The sequence below is a fragment of the Pelecanus crispus genome, chromosome 8 (assembly GCF_030463565.1).
Source record: "Pelecanus crispus isolate bPelCri1 chromosome 8, bPelCri1.pri, whole genome shotgun sequence".
NCBI lineage: Eukaryota > Metazoa > Chordata > Aves > Pelecaniformes > Pelecanidae > Pelecanus > Pelecanus crispus.
In genome coordinates this window covers 44,935,658-44,953,908 of record NC_134650.1, presented here as the reverse complement: position 1 = coordinate 44,953,908, position 18,251 = coordinate 44,935,658, and the positions used below count along the sequence as shown (strand labels likewise).

The following is an 18,251-nucleotide window of genomic DNA, read 5'->3' as shown; positions in this document are numbered from 1 at the left end:
TCAATTATCTATGCAGACCTTGTGGCTGAATTTGTGACTCATTCATCCTTATCTTAAGTACAAGCCCTCTCTCTTCTCAGGCAATTGTCTGTTTTAGGGCTGCAGTCTCAAAAGAACTTGCAAGTCTCTATCTCACCTTCCTTTCACATTCTGTCACTGAACCCATCACGATAACAACAAAGGTACATTTTTTCCCAAAGCTATTCTGAGTTCCAGAAAGAGCCTGCATGATGCAAAAAAATGCACATGGTATGACCAAAGCCGCTGCTGGGCTGTGTGTCTCTCACCTAGTAGTGGAATTATCGGAAGGGAGAAGGAAACTCTAAGTAGCTGGAGCTCGTCTGCGCTCTGACTTGCACAGTGCAGCGACAGAACATCTCCGTCTTCACGGGGCTGCAGCTGCCCCAACCTGGTCCGTAAGACAAAGCCGTAAGTTCATGAAGACATAATTAGCTTCCCACTCATTATTACATTCACGGGAAGAGAACTGAACTATGACAAGAAACTGAAACAAAATAATATATAAAGTTTGTCACACTTTTTTTTTTTTGCATAGGAACTTCTTACTGGTCAGAGCTTCATTAAGACGTATCAGCAAGATAAGAATCGCAATTAGAATGGAGATTATTTTTTTTTCTTGCAAGCTAAATTGCTTCTCAAAAAGAGTACTAAAGGTTAAATTATTTATTTAAATTCTCTAGACATGAGACACTATCACTTACTACTGAATCCTGAATGGCAGTGTTTGGAAGAAAGCGCTCTGATCTCTCATGGAGCAAGACAGACACTCGGGCGCATTTTTCTCAGTTGAAGATTCCAGCTTGAGAACAAAAATATTTCCAGCTTCTTTCTCAAGCCTTCCAAACAACTGCATCTCACACCATGGTGTAATTTTTCCTCAGGGTATCTCGAGGGATTTATGTTATCTAACGTCAGCGTTACAGGCAGCAGCTCCTTGATGTGCTGATGCCAAGATACGGGCATGGAAGTGTGGGAAGAGAAAACCTGAGGTTTTTGGTAGCTGTTTTGTGTCAGGTAAAACAAGCTTTCCTCAGAATTTGGCAATAGGAGCCTTTTTTAAAATGAGGTAGAGCAGTAGTTATTTTTCCTCAGGGCAGGAAGAAGGAGCTATGCTTCCTGACAAGAAGTCAGATGTTGTACAAAGCTTGCAGATAAAGGCAGTGGCATGTACAGGTGCAGGAGCCCGATGCGCTCAGAGCAGAGCACGCTTTTTCTCTACCCATCTTAAATTACTCGCCGAAAGGGCTGTTTGTGCTACAAAAATCGAAGTAGAAACCCACTCGTCTCATACGTATTCTCCCTTCCATTTTTGCAGAATTCCAGCAGAGCCATTTCACAAAGCAGTTCAACGCATCGAAGCTTAAGCTGTTTTCAAGCATCGTGTGCTATCGACTAACACTTCCTGAGCGATGACAAGCCACGTCTGGGTACGCAGCATCCCAAATACAAAAGGGCACTCTGCCAGGCTGTGCTTTTTGGCAACACTTACTACCGTGGGTCTCACAGGTGCAAATGGTAATCGTTTCTTCCTTTAATAGTGGAGAAATGCTTACGGCAACAGCAGGTACGATACCCCAGTGACCTCTAAGAACATGAGAGATGTCCCGTCCTCGCTTAGAGCCTCTGTTTTTGAAGGGATGATAAATGGACCGGGAAGAATAAAGCTTACTTCGATGAGTACTGAGGTTATATTGTGCCTATGCAATTAGGTTTAATGTTATGAACTCATAACTGTGTTATCTACTCCCCATTAAATACTGTCTTTGAAACCACTCTATAAACTGGATTGGGTCTTTTGTCACACCTGCAAAACATATGAAAAGGAATTTCTGACTGTCTGGTTTGGAACGTAATGCAGAAAAGGTGGATTAGCCAAAAAAGTTGTATTTCTACTTCATATTGCTACATTTAGCTTCTGCCTATTAAAATGTTTCCACCATTATGAATGCCACCTAAAAATAATTACAAAAATTACTTCTTTCCCATTTATCAAAAAAGGAAAACCTCAATTAAGTCAATACACAAGTCAGACAGTGATGAATACCATATTCTAAACTGGTTTATTGTTTCCAGACATTAATGTAATACATAAACACATTAAAAGGGGGATATAGTAACAAGCAACCCATTAACAGAAACAAAGCAAGTCTTTGAAATTTTTGTTCTATACTTACACATGAAAATGTCCCAAAAAGTTAAGTAGTTGTCAGTCAACATAGCAAGGATTTCAGATATAAAAAAACCCAAACAACTCATTAATGAGTTTGTCATAACCAAAATGTTTGTTTTATTTTTGTTTCCTTTTTTTTTTTAAATTTATTTTAGGATAAAAAAGAATAACCAGTACCTCATGCAGTGTACAAAGGCTTTAAAACAAATCCATTAATGCAAATGAAAGACTAAATCCTGAGGCTTTTTTGGTTTTTTAAAACACCAAAAAAACCTCAAGGAGTTTCACAAAATTAATTTCAACTAGTTGCCTTAAATCCTTTCTTAGCACTGAAGAAGAAAGGTGTAACTTCCTTGCGCTCCAGAAATTTGTTCAGAGGTACCTCTTTCAATACAAATACGTTCTTGTAATATATATCTAAGAGTTCTTTAGTTTACAAGAGCTTCAAATGAAATTAAGTGCACAAATGTTTTCTTAGTGTTTTCCAATTATTGAGGTAAATAGTTGGGGGGGAAAAAAAAAACCAAAAAAGAAAAGGAGGGTAGCAGGCTATCAACCGTATGTACCCCAGATGGGAAAAAAGAAAAGAAGACAAATCTGAAATACATGGTTATGGTGCATAAGGGAGATGTGAAAGAAGGACTGAGGAAGAAATAACAGCAACAATCAACAGTTCCCCAGCAGAACTTTAAACCAAAGCCCTCGAAACCCACTCAGCAGATCACCAATAGCTGAAAATAAAGCGCGTTTATGAGCACGCCTGGCAAGCTGGGCTATCGGGGAAGGGGCCGTACAATAGTCACAATTATAGCTGACCGCCTGACAATGCTGAGAATGTAAATGCTGCTCGAACAGCTGCACCGCATCCCCACCGACTACACAAAGACTGAAAGATCCATCAAACGGTGAGTTCCTGTCGGCAACAGTGGGGTCACGATTACAGAGCAGGAGCTTCTAGAGTAAATAATACAACATATGGCAAACGAGACCAAGTTAGCAAAATGTGTTATAAAAAAGTATAAAAGTTGTTTTTTTAAAAACTTTCTAAAAATTTCTTCTTTTGGGAAGGAGGAGGATGAACCTGTGGCCTGGCATTATTACAATAACTGAAGTGGTCGTATCAGATTGCTGGTGATCGACTTCTCGCAAAGCAGAGGTGCATTTGTAAAATGCCCCAGGGTGAATGCCTGCAAGCTGGCCAGACAGTCGGGGAATTTTAATATCTGCAGCAGAATCAGCTGTGTTTGTAGAGGGTGGACTAACACTTGGGTCGGAAATCGTTACTTGGTATGCAGAGGGTAGCGTGACACAGAGGAGCTAATGGACGATTTTCAGTTCAGTCCCACTGTCTGGATCCCAAACACAGTCCTGAGTGTATTTTGGGTTTCTTCCTTTTGAACCCGTCTGGCTGGGGAAGGTGTTTGGTTGCATGCCCGATGAGCCCTGGCTTCGAGTCAGAAAAGGCTGCTCTCATGCTCTCATGAAAAGACATTTTGAACTTGGAAAAAAAAAAAAAAAAAGGAGGAAAGCGTGAGCTATTAGCTCAGGTAAAAAACCAAGTTGCTATTCCTCAGGAACACTGAACCCCAATTAATCATCCTCGGTTAATAAGCTTTTTGACAGCAGACAAGTCTAGAATGGGCCCTGCTCACACTGGCTACTAGCCGTGACCACCCGGAGGCCTGAGTTAAGCGAAGTGGATCCCAGCTTCCTCAGCCTGGTGGGGCTGGGGACGGACATCGTCTTGCTTCAAGTTCACCTGAAGGATCCTCCTGCCATTTCTCCCCACCGTTACCCCATTCAGCAAATGCCAAACTCGCAGGGAGCTCTATCAGTTCCATCTGTTTTGAAGCCCAAGGCCAATTGTACAGCTTCCATCCAAATCCTCAAATCTTCTTTCAAGTTCTTCGGTAGATACATTTTTTTTCCTCATTCTGGGGCATGTTTTAAAGCCCGAGAAAAACTTGTTATTATGTTTAGATACGAAAAGTGCCACAACAAGGGATGCGTACGTCATCCCACCTTTCCCAGATCTTGAAGTTCACGACGCTATCAATCCAAGCCCAAGTCAATCCCATCTATTCTTAGCCACACAGCAAGGTCTTCTTAATCTTAAGAGTACCATGGAGGTATTTGCTCTTCAAGCTGATCTGACCTGCATTCACCAAAAGCAATATTCTCTTTGAACACTGATGTGTTCCAGAAATCTGATACTAACAACGCAAGAATGTATTGTAAATGAAACGTAATGTTACGAAAATTCAACATTTACAACATTGAAGATCCGTTTCATTTTTTCTTAGCAGTTGCTTCTGAACTCCTTTGAACTGCTCTGTAACTTCAAACCAGACACTGACTGCTCTGCCTCCTCCCCGTTGACGTTATCATCTCAACCACAGGCCCAACCTTATTTTAAAAACGTCGATATAATATGATGTACGTGGAAATGCCATGAACCACAGAAGTAAAAGACTAAGCCTTAACATTCAGGAGAGCAGCATAACCTCTCCTGCCATATCACCCCTTATATAGTAGGAGGGTTACTTTTTTCTTTTTGGCTTCTTTTGTTGTTTTTACCTTAAACATGAGCTTAATCCAAAAACCACATTCAACTGTACATTTTCTGAGGCTTCAGAAGATGCCCCCCCCCTGCTATTTAAAAAGAAAAAGAAAGAATCGGCGTTAACTAGAAATGCTTAAATACAAGGTCCTTCTGGAGTCCACCATCAAAGGGTGGTTATCCAGAAGTAGTCATCTTCCTCGATCTTGATGTTTTTTTGTTTTCGTCTTTTTCTTTTTGTCCTCTGTTTTGGGTTTCAATGCACAGACACATGCAGACACACCAGCAATTGATTTGGGTAAGTCAGTTCCTTTGTACCACTTATTTTTCTCCTTATCATAAACCTGGACTGTTTTAGAGAAGACCGTTTCTTCCCAGCTGTAGCCTCCAAGGATATAAATCTTGCCTTCCCAAACTGCCACCCCTGACTCACTGTTTGCTTGCAACAGAGGAGCAACTCTGGTCCACTGGTTACATTGAGGGCTGTACGACTCCACGCTCAGAATGTCAAACCGAGCCATGGTTTCTATGTTGTCATCGCTGCCACCAATGGAGTAGATATTGTCCTGTAAGGTGCACATGCTGTGCCACCCTCGGGCAGTGATCATCGGCCTCTTCTCCTCCCAAACATCCGTGCGGTAATCGTAGCACAGCAGGTTTTTCCTATAGGGCCCAATTTGGTAATCGTGGCCTCCTGAAATGTACACAAATTCCTTGTAGACTGTTCCAGCATGGCCGTAGGTAAACCTAGGACAGGCAAACAAAAATGATCCGACTGAGTACTTATGGATTTTACCAAGAAACACAAGCATTCAACAAGGACTGGTACTAAAGAAGAAAATAAACCGTTAACTAAAGACAGAAGAATCCCTAATCCTGTTAGTTACCCAGTAACTATTCTTATTCATACCACTTCACCCTGCGCTGCAGGGTGCTAAGGTACGACAATCACTTTTTAAGGCATCCTTTTCATACCTGGTCGCTACAGAGCGCTAAGGTATGACAATCACTTTTTAAGTCATCCTCTACAGTGTGTCATACAACAGAAGTAACCCATCCTGCTCTAGTTGGCATGGCCTTCACTCCCATTTTCCTGCTCCAGTGCTTGGGTTGGATCAGTCTGAAAGGGCCAGAGAGGAAAAAATCCACATCTCAGCAAGGGTTTCTATGACAGAAAGCGGAAATAATCATGATACCTCTCAGACTCACTAGCAGCGATTAACCAAGAAAAATCAACAAGAAAACTACTGCTGCCTTCCCCTTCCGCAGCTTCAGGATCATGAATCACATTTCTTACCCGCTCGTGTTCACAGCCCAGTTTATTTGCAGTCATGATACACGTAGCGTCCTTTTCACGAGCTACCGATCTGCTCTACCGCTGCTGCTATACAGGTGATAACTCCTTTGGTCACCCCAAGACAAGGCAACAGACCTCAGTCAGTCACAGATCAGAGTCCACGTTTGAAGTAAGACAAAATGAGATGGTAGAACCAACACCATGCACGCTGTTTCCACAGGGCAGAGAGAAAACCCCTTTCATCAGCTATAATAAAGCCACTACAAACCTAATTCTTCAGGCTGTTCTTAACTTCACACTAAGATATTCCTGACCAAACCCCTTTGAGCTCTTAGAAGTGGAATGCTAAGGCGAGGGACAGCCTCGGCTTCTTTGAACATACCCTTCCCGCACATGCCTTTTTTTCTTTTTTTTTGGGTGTGAGGGGTGTCAATAAGGTAGCTGCAGCACCAGCCACAGCAAACCGGCTCACACCCCGGTACAAAGAGCCCGAACAATTTAATACCCATAGGGCTGCAGAGCAATATACTCAACATGCTGCACTCACGAGTCTCTACTACCATCCTTTGTAGCCAAGGACTCAAGACAACTCAACCTCTATGGCAGACAAACCTACGTTAGCATTACTTTAGCCTGGAATGCTTTGAACCGTGCCTGAACATGCTAGAAAGTCAATGTGGATAGAACCTGGAGCTGTTTTTATTTCGCATGGTAATAGTTTCTCTCAGCTACACAATCTCTTCCACACGCCTAAGTGCCAAGGGAAAAGGTGGAATAGAAAAGAAAACCCGCATTTACCCTGAAAGCACAACACTTCTGAGAAAAGCTAAAAGATGTTTATTATTCTAGATGCCTACCAAAGCTTCTGATCCCTGACCAGTGTCTGAATCAGATATTTTAACCAGCTCCTGCTACAAGAAACAGAAAAATCCTTGACACACTTGGCCTAAGAATGCTGAGAGACCAGGACAGACCTTTCAACTACAGGGGCTGGAGCACCAACCCTGGAGACCTTGCAGAGATGACTTCAGAACTGTACTGCTTCTTAGCCACTCAGGAAAAAGAAAGAAAGAAAAAAGAGAGGACTAAGGCATAGTTATGAGACTTTATCCAAAAAGGCAACTCAAAAATTCCACAGCTCACAATCTGCCTAACCACAGAAGCACATAAGTCATGGTCGGTGCTTCTGTTTGACGTGAAATACCTGGAGCGCGTGCACTCCAGCTTTCGCACCCGCCAGAAAGGCTATGGCAGGTCTAGCGTACGTAGATGCTGCTCTAACTTGTTTGTGGTCTCTTACAGACAAGAACTGGGAGCGTATGTCTCCAGTGGCACCCAGTCTGGTTGCTAGAGTCTTTGCTTCTCTCCATATGCAGGAATGGGTCTTAAAAAGTAGACCACCTGTCTGGGAAGTGGGATGGACAACTTGAATTCATTTCCTTTCTTGAACTGCACTAGATTTCAAACCCACATCTAACCAGCAAGCTACCTGGAGGACGTGCAGTGTGCTCCTCTGCGGAGGCAGGGTCAGGTAACAGCTAGTTTTGAGGAGTCAGAAGGAGAAGAGTGCAATGACACCGAATCCAACACAAAGCCCGGGGTTATCATACTGCTGACAGCAATCACATTACAGTCAGCATTTGGGGGGAAAAAAAGAAAAAAAAAAGTAAGTTAAGAAAAATTGGAGTGATCTTTGGAGAAGTAGGTTAAATGTTTTCCTGCACTAACTGAAAAGTGGAATTCTCTACAGCTAAGCAAGCAATAAATATTTTCTTTCAAGCACATGCAAGCAGTCTAGCACAGACAGCTACAGAAAAAACACTGATGCTTTTCTTTTTGCCTCAGTGGCTATGTCTAGTGGACAGCAATAGCTGCAAGAGTAATTTGAAAGAGGCAATCACATTTGAAGCGGCAAATTGACCACCAGTTTGTTATTTTCCAATACAGGGAGATTACCCGTTGAAATATGCTAGAGGTGTTTCACTTTGCCTGACTTCTGAAAAGCTCATCCAAAATTGCACATACCCGGCTTCACATTAATAGAAAACTGCATGAAATATAATGCACAAATGGAAAGCCATCAATAAGAATCCTTTCTGCAAGCCCTGTGGTTTAAACAGGAGCATTTGTAAACATGCAACAGAACAGGACACTTCAATACAGTGGGTCCAGACATCCTCCAACAGAAAGCATCAAGCATTTTGGCAGCGTTACCTGTAAGAGTGGCCAGAAAAAGATAGAGGCATTAAGGAGAAAGGAGTTTCAATTCAGAGTATTTGCTAGAGCCAGCTGCCGATTTTGAATGACTTACCTAGATACAATGCTGCAAAAATTACAGTTTCTGACACAGTAACACCATTCAGTAAATGCTAGAAAATCTACCATTTATTTTCTTGAACAGAAGAACACTTGGTCTAACTCGATAAAACTTTGGGAATCCCCTACTCCAACCAAAGTCCAGGCGAGCTGCGGTTGCTCTGAATCTCGGTGTCCACCTGTTGCAACGCTGCGAGATTATTCATGACACAACTAGCAGAGCAGATACCATCATTCGTTAACCTGTTCCAACACATTTCCTCATACAACTGCTGTCAGTTGTTCTGCCAAAAGGTTAAAGAACCTAGGGCCACTCAGTTAATTTCACTGATGTCTGCAGCAGACTTTTTCATGGTCTATTCAAGATGAGAACACATTGCACCAACTTCTGCTCTGCCAAACTTGTCAGCCACCGCTGCTCCCTTCTGGGCTAGAAACTATGGCAGCAACTGCTCCCAAAGAGCCTGGGAAAATGGTGAAAAAAAATACAGGACCTCTCTGAAGAATGGGAAAGGTATCCCACAAGCAAGGACCCTAATGAGAGTCAGGCAAAATTCAATTCATTTGTAGCAAACTTGGACCAGGTCCACCCTTTAGATAGCTTGGCTGAAGTTTTCCACGTTAAGCATCTGCCTCAAGAGGCTGTGTTTTCTTCTTCAGTAAGACAGCATTATTTCAGCCAAAACAGCTCTGCTCCTTCCAAGAAAGTGGTTAGGGAAAACAACGTGTTGTTTTGACCACGTTGGGATGGGAAGGGGGTGGGGGAACGAAGCGATAAAAAAGAGCTTGCAAAGCTCTTCCTTTAGAGGAGCATGACTGTGCCTGTGTACAGCAACATGGACACAGGATCTGGCAGCGGACAGGAGTCGTGTATTCAAGGACGCAGCCATTGCCTTTCCCCTGAAAATCTCCACACACAGGGCAAGCTATAACCCTTGGGAAGAAAAAAAATGAAACCATTTGCTGCATGTTCAGAGGAGAAGCTTTAACAAATACAACTTCTGAGTGTCCAACCCCACACAGCTCAACTTGAACTACGCAAGCCTACACCCCAGCATGACCTCAACATGTGCTTATCACTCCAGGGAATAGTCTTCCAGGCAGCTGCTGGCTTAGAGCAGTCAGAAACAACACCAGGGCTGCGGGCAGGGAGCCTGCTTCTGGTGGCCATGCACCCAAGAGGACAAAAAACCTGCACATTTTCTCTTCAGAGGGAAGAAGACAGAAAAGTGCAGGAAACAAGGCAGCTACGTTGGGACACGTTGCCCGGTCAAGCAATAATCAGGAAGCAGAGGACTGGAGCTTCTGATTTCCTTTACATGAGGAGAAAAGACTTGCTTCTAGAATAGGGCTGGGGAAGATGTTATTTGGGTAAAAACAGTAACTAAAATCAGTTTGAGGAACAAAAGCATGTGGTGGGGAGGAAAACAGAGATCAGATCAAGAGTGTGTTGAAGGGAAGACAGGAGTACACAGAAGGAACTGCAGCTAGCATGCCGCCTTCTAGTCTTGAACAGATCACAAAATTCTCTCTCATCCTTCCTCTGCTGTCAGCAAAACCACCTGAAGTACCTCAGGAAAGGACTGCCCAGATCCCTTTCAGCAGCCACCCAGACCTGCCAGAGCCACGTCTCTGAGCTCAAGCAGCATTCGCTTGCCCCTGCTTTCAGAGGTTTCTGTCGTCCACCTCTGCGCTGATTTGCGCCTTTTGCAACCTGCATGAAGTTCTTTGAACTTTATTCCTTCTGTGCAGAAAAACGGTTGCCGCAAACAATATACTGCCCAACACAAGAGTTCTCCAAAAGGAGAAAGAGGGCTGAAAAGACAGGAAATCTGAAGGTACTAAGTGTCTGTTAAGATCTAACTAAAGACATATTAATGTGCAAGAGAGCCGCTACATGGAAAAGTGGGAAGCTATCTAGTTCACTATGCAGCTGCACAAACACCTGAGCTGGCACAAGGGACAGTTAGCATGGGACAAGGACAGAGCAGGCAGGAAGAGAGAAGGCAGAACTATTTTTCTGGGATGCAGCCATAACTTCAAATGGTCACTGTACCACAGCCTAACCCCGCAGTTTAGCAGCCAGCTAAGTCAGTGTAAGTGGGGTCTGTCCCCTAAGGGGGACTTTTGCCTAGTCCAAGCAGATCAGCTAGGCAATCTAATAACAAATTAACACTCCTCACGTCAAAGTTCACTTTTTTAAATGCTGCAGCTGCAAAATTCCCAAAGCCAACACACAGGTAGCAGTAGGAACACGCAGAAAAACTGCCCCTTTTCAGACAGCTTACAGTCCGCAAGCTTCCCCAGGACCGCTTATATGCTGGGAAAAAAATATCCATACCTGTTCTAAGGCGAGTGTTTTTCTAACAACATACAAGGCAGTCAGGTCACATCTGCATTTCTCTGAAAAATGTTTATAAAAAAAAAAGAAAAGCTGTGCTTTTCCCAGGTGTTACTGGGGCCTCACAGCTCACCCCAATTAACAGCAAGGCTTAGGAACTGAAGACACTCTCATACACAGCTTCCCAGGAAAGACTGTGCTGTTTAGCCTCAACTGCTAGGTCTGCCTGTGCGAGCAGAAATAAAATGGAAAAAAGCATCCTGCTTCTGAAGAGCACTCGAGCCCAGCTGCTAGCCTGGATCAGACTCACATTGCAGCACCTACCCAAAATAGAATTCGGCAACAGGCGTCTGTGCCTTCACTGGCTGCCTATGGCTCTGCAGCTCTGCAGCTAAGGGAATAAGGGAAAAAAGCCCGAATTCTGAAATCCAATTGCAAGTACATTGTTCATGATGCCACCAAGAAAGCAAGCACCGCTGCCAAAGTTGCACGTTTCAGACATAATGAAAATACCATCTGTGTAGCCAATACTCCTGTAATTTCTAAGAATGTGAAATATTACTAAACCTGAATAGATGTTTGCAAATGAAATGCTATCGTACCATTCTTACAAAGTCACCACTCAAACGTCGATTCAAAATACTAGCAATGCCCTGTGCTGCTGTTACAAGAAGAGCTGCAGTACTAAAGCGTCTCAAAAGCAGAGCAGCTAAATTTTAACTCGGAGAGAAAGAGAGGTCACATTTGCTGGGATTATCTATTTGTAATACAGGTAAACGTCATTTATCTGCAACAGCCAACCTGAGCAGCCAAACAGAGAGAAACACCTTACAAAGAAAACAATCACTCCAAGGTGACAAAGTAAGGCCAAATAAATTATAAAAGCCTTTGATCAAGATCTAAACAGTGCCTCTGAAAAGATTCAACTCCAAGCGACCTCAGGAAAAATATTCTAAGAATAGTAGAGCGAAATTACAAGAGCTCTCCCTCTCATCCTCCAGACCTACCTCAGGAAAAAAATTAAAACCAATCAAGCTGACATGAAGCACGCTGCCTGGAAGAGATGGTTGCTCAAATACCAAATGCTGATACGGTTTGTTACTTGCTGATACCACGTTGGTTATACATCCCCTTGCCTCCCTTCTAGGTATAGCCATTCACCAGCTAAAGTCACACAAGCTCCCTTTACTACCGTTCTTCAAACGCAGGATAACTTTCCAAACATCTCTATTACCTGGGCAAGCCTGCTATATAGGACCATGAATCCTTCTGAGGACTGTAGGTCTCAACTGAAGAAAGTGCCCCGTTTTCATTCCTGCCACCAACAGCTACCAGCATGTCGGTAATAGCTCCCAGGTAGAAATCTACACGGCGTTGTCTCATGGAGGCAACCTGTCAAAAAAAAAAATAACATGCTGACATCTTCAAACATCTGGCAAGCAAGCTGACTTAAGGTATATTCATGTCTGAGGATAGGATGGCTGCTTCTTCCCATTTGTTTGGAAAGGAGAGCTACTGGTTTTGACCATTATATTCATAAAATACTTTTGGTTTTCTGCAGTAGCATGTTACATAGCATTCATTTTCAAAAAACGGGACAACAGGAGGCATCTAAGAGACAGGTTACTCTACAAGTGTTTGTGTTACGTGGGCCTCTTTCCAAAACTCTGCGAGAAACATATATTGGAACCACTCAAAACCACAACCGAACCACAAAGGATGACTGGTGCATACAAGAACCTGCACTGGCCACAGGATTTTACAGCAGGACTGAAAGTGAATAGCTTGTTCTAAGAGACATTTAGCACAGAGACATTCTCTTTTTACATCAGATCCATTTTTGATTTAGTTGTATGTGCCACTGCTGCTGAGAGATGAACTAAGCAATCACCTCCTTAAGTCCATTCTAGCATTATTCCCAAAAATAATCTAAAGAGTTGCAGGTAGATGCTGACCAGGAATGTCACAGATGAGACGCCCAAATCCCAAGTGAAGTTGAAAATCTGCCCCAAACTCTTTTGCTGTGTAACTTAAGCATTCCCACAAAGGATTCAAGTAGCTGTTTCTTCAACTTAAGTAACTTGAATTTCCACCTGCAAGTGTTGCTGTCTTGGCTATTCTAATGAGCCCCGTCCTTTCACCAAAAAGAAGAAAACACTCTAAACGTTAAGGACTTTAAACAGAGAAATAATACAGCTTAAGTCTCACCTTTATCCACTGGTTACAGCGGGGATCATACCTATATAGGAGATTTGAAGCTGCATCCCCTCCATTGTCTCTTGAAAAGCTGCCTCCGGCTATGAAGATGAAGCCTCCCAAGACGGCAACACAGTGGTGACTTCGTCTGGCTGGGAGAGGGGTTTCTGCTACCCACTGCCCCTTTCTGACATCCAAGAAGCAGGTATCATCACTCAGTTCCAGGCACCGTTCGGAAACCTCCCCACCCACAAAGAGGAGCCTTTCCTCGCAGGTCCGCAGGGCCGTCCGCTTGTTCTGCAGCACTGGCTGAGCCGTGACGTTATTGTGATAGTTCACCGCCTCCTCTATAAACCCCTCACAGTTTGCTTCTTTGGGAAGAAGAGAGCAGACAGCAGGTTTGACTCGATGGAGGAGATCACTTTTAGGTATCAAGGGAAAATGAATGTTATCCAGAACCTGGTAAGCCTCGTTCTCCCTTTCCGGGTACTGGGTAAGCCACTGCAAGGCAGCCTGCAGCAAGTCGTGCTCACACTCCTGCTGCACGTTGCTGCTGTCCAGGTATTGGCACAACTTCTGCAAGGAAATGTTCTGCAGGAAGTCCGGGGTGAAAGACAGCGTGCCGAAGTTCTGCAAGATGAAAGAATCAATGTAGGAGTCAAGGCGCTTCAGGTTGTAGATAGAGGCTAGCTCTTGCAGGTACAAATAGTTCTCCTCGCTGACTTCATTCTCCAGATACTCGCAACAGAAGTCGACCACCTTCCAGATCTGCAGCAGGTGAGCTGTTTCGAGCACATAGTCAATATTGCCTCCATCTAAAGACAGCTCGCTGCCATAAAGGAAATCCACCACGGCCTTGAGACCAATATAAGAGGCTCCAAAAAGTTCAACCTCTTTTTGGTGGGCTTCTCGCATACCAATGGTAAACATAGAGTTGAAGTAGTCACTGCAAACAGCGAGGAGGTTCCGATGGGCAGGGACTCTCTGTTCATCCACCACGAGGACAATGTCACAGAAGAGGCCTCGATGCCTCTGCTCATTCAGGCTCTGAAGAACTAGACTGGAGTGGTCATCCCACCTATACACCTGGAATAAAGAAAGAGTACCGGGCAGATGTTATCTTCACCAAGATAAATTTCAGTGTGCACAAAGTGTTTTCTCATTAGATGTAGTCATACACGAGACAGAGAAAGCTCACTTGTGTTGCACATTTGTAATAAATTCTGACTTGAAACAGTTGACAAGCAACATAGTACGAGCCCAAGCTCCTCACCTTCACTTTGGAAGGCCTATGCAGACTTTTACTGCTTCCTACTCCCCTTTTTTTTGGTAATTTACTCCTACCTCCTCCACAACGCTGCATCCAAACCTCCTCCCTGATGATTTATACAGGCACAATTTTCTGAAACTCTTCCACTCATTGTCTTCGAGACATCTTGCTGACATGTCCTTTCTTACTTGTCCCCCAAATAACTCCTTACAGAGTTCTTCTCAACTAAGCTACTCGCTAAATATTTGCAGTGGGAGACACACATGCAGCAGTATGCCAAATTTTCATTCAGCCCGTGTATTGTTTGGGTTAGTGCTTACTTGACAGCTACCCCCTCTTAAATCTTTTTGGAGCTCTGCATTTCTAAGCTCGTTAGGGTAAAATCCCTCTCTTTCTTACCATATTATTCCAGGCACACACACTGCATTCAAAAATAATAGCTGTTTATTTATGTGCAAAGCCACACATGTGGATAACTTATTCCCATAAGACTTCTACTTGCTTCCAGAAGCTGAGGTAGTTTTTGTTTTAATGAATATGACTAAAGATTTTTATTTTAAAGAAAGGGGAAAGTGCCCTCAGAACATGTCCGCTAAGTGCCTTTCTGCAATCCCTCTGTCCAGACATTCTTCCCACCAGCTCTGTACGTGCCACAGAGCTTTTGAGGCAACCACTGTTCGCCTCTTTCTCACAGACTCGTGTTACCAGTCTTAAGAAGAACCAAAATGGAAACGTTTTGTTACCCCTTGAATGTCCTGCAGAACACGTATTAAAGGGGCTGGTCACCCCAGTACGTCAAGCAACGCAGCTTTCAGGACCATCCTTCTGGAGGAATGGAATGCTTGATGGTACAGTCAGTTACCTTGTGATCTCTCTTAATAAAAGCCAGGTTAAGTTAAATGCAAATACATAACTTTAATTACCAAATCCAAAACAAGCAGAGTTGCAGAGCCTGTAAGAACACGTAAGAGAAATGAAAGGAGGTGGAAAGGAAGCGCATCTTTGTATCGTACCTAAGTTAGCTCTGAAGGGTTCTGGCTGTAGGACCCTGGCTCTTGCCCAGTTCTAGACCCTCAGACTGCATTCCCAGAAGTGACACCCTGAAAAGGCGTCTCAGCCCGTATCTACACTGAAAACAGTCATGCCGATGACCTGAGGTCTCTTCAAGCCTCTCAGGCGTTCAGCCTTTCCTTCACCAAACTGGTTGCTTCTCCTAGAAATCCTAACTATCTGTGGCTTTCCCAGCTTCCCAAACAGAAAGCACATGATTACTGCTGTCTGGCTAAGCCATTAATGGGCTGGTTAAATCATGGTGAGACAACCTCTCTTAACCACCTGGATGGGAAAGGTTCAAGTCCTAGAGCCAAGTCTTTTCCCCTGCACGCAACCCTCACTCTAGATACCTACTCTGTGTACATAATTTGGTAATTTTACTTTTCTACGATGAGATAACCAGGATTAATGCCCGCAGCTCGCCGCTGTCCAGACACGATGGCAGCCAATCGTCCTGAGCTAATAGCAACCTTGGGAGCCTGACCTCCCACGCCTGCCTTTTAGCAGGCAGTGGTATAGCGACAGGCAGCCTGCCAAAGATGAGACCCAAATTAATAACCAAATGTGCTGCCCTTAGTGTGATAATCCCAGTGGTTTCTCTTTAGTTTTGCTTATGCTCTTTTCTAAACAATGGAGACTAAGCTGCCAAAAAGCCTTCGTTGGAGTAACTGTACATGCAAGTGTACAGAGTTAAACCAATCTAAGTGAAGAGGCTTCAGTAATTATAAGTTTTCTGGGCCAAAACACTTTGCCTTATACTCATTGCCTCATCATATCTCTGAACTTAGAAAGGGATCTATGGCATAGACAACAAAGTAACTTCCAGTGAGGAATAAAACTGCCAGAGATCTGTAACAGAACAGAAAATATGGGGTTTAAGGACTGTGAAGTTTTTTATCTTCATTTTTCTGAGGTTGAGAAAAGCTGGTATCATACAGGAGCCCAAGCAGAGACCAGGGGATGGAGGAGACGGGAAAAAGAATAAATATGGCAAAGGACAAACCACACATTTGTGGCGACTATGAGAAAGGACAGAGGATGAACAGACAATAGCTGATACCTTACAGCACCCTCTTCTGAATCTGACTCATGGGGGACAGTTATTGGATTAAACCAAAAACATATCCCCTTTCGTCTCTGTAAATTGGCTGATCATTTCTGTCTAATATTCTCTAATGCCACCATTGTGCATAACAAGATTACACCAGAATGTAAGATTTGCCAGAGATCCCTATTTACTTAGCTAGCAGCATAATCCTGACCGCAAATACGCCTGACAACCTGTACTCCTAAAATCCTTGTTGCCATGTAGAACTGCTGCCCCTTCAGAATCAAGCAAAAAATCATTACATATGGCATTGGATGGACTCAGAATATATTAACATATTTCAGCCACTTAGCAAGTTCATTCATTCAGTGAGCAAGTAACAGAAGCTGATAGCTGCACTTTTCAAAACCAAGACTAATTTTATACTAAACATGAACATCTTTCTCAAGCTATTTATACTCTGTAGAACAGCTTTAGCATTATCTAGTAATTCTAAGTTTAACAGATAGTGACAGCTGCTGTCTAAGCAAGAAAATAAAACAATGCTGTCAAGTTAATTAATTTTTAATGTGATGAATTATTATTACATTCAGACTAAACCATTTAAATGGTAGACAGGATCAGCCCTCAGAGAAAGATTATACTGGTAGGGACGCATTTAAAAATTATTCCTATTTATCTTTTATCAATTGTATTAGAGTAGTATTTTAACTTCTTTCGGACTCAAAGATCCGATTTCTTTCAGACTGTTAATGCAGTACCACTACTTGTCAGTGATGCAAAAGAAAACAAGATCTGTCTCATTCAACTTTGATAAGACAGACACTGAGAAGTTTCTCTCTTCTAGCTGTTGTTGGTAATACAAGGTACTTGCTCTGCAGCATCCGCAACCTAGTGCTCATACTGGAACAGAAAAGCAGTTTTCACTGGTATGAAACAAAGCGAACATAATTACAGCTGATATTAACATCTTATAAATCTTAGATGACCTACATAAAGAGCTACCTAAGATGGACTTCCATGGATTCCCAACTCAAATCAATGTATTTGCGCAGAGAGAGATTCCATACAAAGAAAATAACCTCACAAACCTATGAAACATCTCAAGTTCACTGGAATAACTACTGTTTGCAGGATCAAGATTCCCATCTTGTACAAAACAAAGACTAAATCTAAAAAATAATCCCAGCTTTGCTCCTGTAACTAGTTTGCATTTTGAGATGGATAAGGACGAAAAATTCCCAGAATAAACACATTGCATTTAATGACTGAATTTTTGGTGTAAAGAAAATACTGTGCTGTGATGATGTGGGTTTCTTTTTTAAGTTATGAGTCATGACGAGCAGATGCCCATTTGCTGCTGCTGCTGCTTGATTTTTTTTTTTAATCACTAGGTAGCAACTTCTTGTATCAAAAATATTTCAGCAGGTAGACCACCGTTTTCACACTTCTTTTTAAAAGCTCAGAATATTCACATTCCTCCAAAACAGTCTGTACAAGTGAGAGCCTTTACAGCCCCTTCTTGTTACTTCCGTAATTTGCTTTTTTGGTAGGCAAGACAAAAATGCACAAACCTTTGAGGATTCACTTATCTTGTGCGGACGGCAAATCCTGGTTTGCCTGGTTCCCTCCATGACAGGCTGATCCGCAGCACTTCTGGAACAAAAGCAAAGAAAGATGTCAGCGGCACACCAATCCTTTCAGACTGCCAAAAACCACCTCGCGCGGAATAAATAACACAATTCAGAAGACCTGCACGTGCTAATCTGCAGTTTGAAAATGTTTTAAGTTGAAAAACAGTTTTTTTCCGCTCCCCGATGGCGTTTTCTCGTGCCAGCAGCGCTCGGCTGTGGCAGCAAGCCGGGTGCGCGCCCGGCTGGAAGCGCGGCCCGCCCGCACTCACCGGCGGCGGTTACCCCCGCAGCTCCGCCGCGACAGAGGCGCGATCATCGCCGGCCCATCGCCGCACGGCCGCGCTG

General features: G+C 43.3%; 1 protein-coding gene across 2 annotated transcripts; it reads right to left on the bottom strand.

The window, feature by feature from the left end:
- Window positions 1–2,082: 2,082 nt before the first annotated feature.
- KLHL36 (kelch like family member 36) lies at window positions 2,083–17,939 on the bottom strand. 2 transcript variants are annotated; one of them, XM_009486534.2, is made up of 4 exons: window positions 17,847–17,939; window positions 12,914–13,987; window positions 11,940–12,097; window positions 2,083–5,498 (listed from the first exon to the last, which is right to left on the bottom strand). In XM_009486534.2, the coding sequence occupies exons 1-4, from the start codon at window positions 17,904–17,906 to the stop codon at window positions 4,943–4,945; spliced, it is 1,848 nt and encodes a 615-aa protein (XP_009484809.2). In that variant the 5' UTR covers window positions 17,907–17,939; the 3' UTR covers window positions 2,083–4,942. The 2 variants fall into 2 exon arrangements, with proteins under 2 accessions (XP_009484809.2, XP_075571234.1); XM_075715119.1 differs by lacking the exon at window positions 11,940–12,097 and having other exon boundaries at window positions 12,945–13,987.
- Window positions 17,940–18,251: the final 312 nt, after the last annotated feature.

Coding starts and splice junctions, on each gene's coding strand:
- KLHL36 (XM_009486534.2), bottom strand. CDS start 17,906: ATGGAGGGAACCAGGCAAACCAGGATTTGCCGTCCGCACAAGATAAGT. Junction 13,988..17,846: donor AGATAAGTGAATCCTCAAAG/GTTTGTGCATTT, acceptor TCTTTATTCCAG/GTGTATAGGTGGGATGACCA. Junction 5,499..11,939: donor TATATAGCAGGCTTGCCCAG/GTAATAGAGATG, acceptor TGCCTGTCCTAG/GTTTACCTACGGCCATGCTG.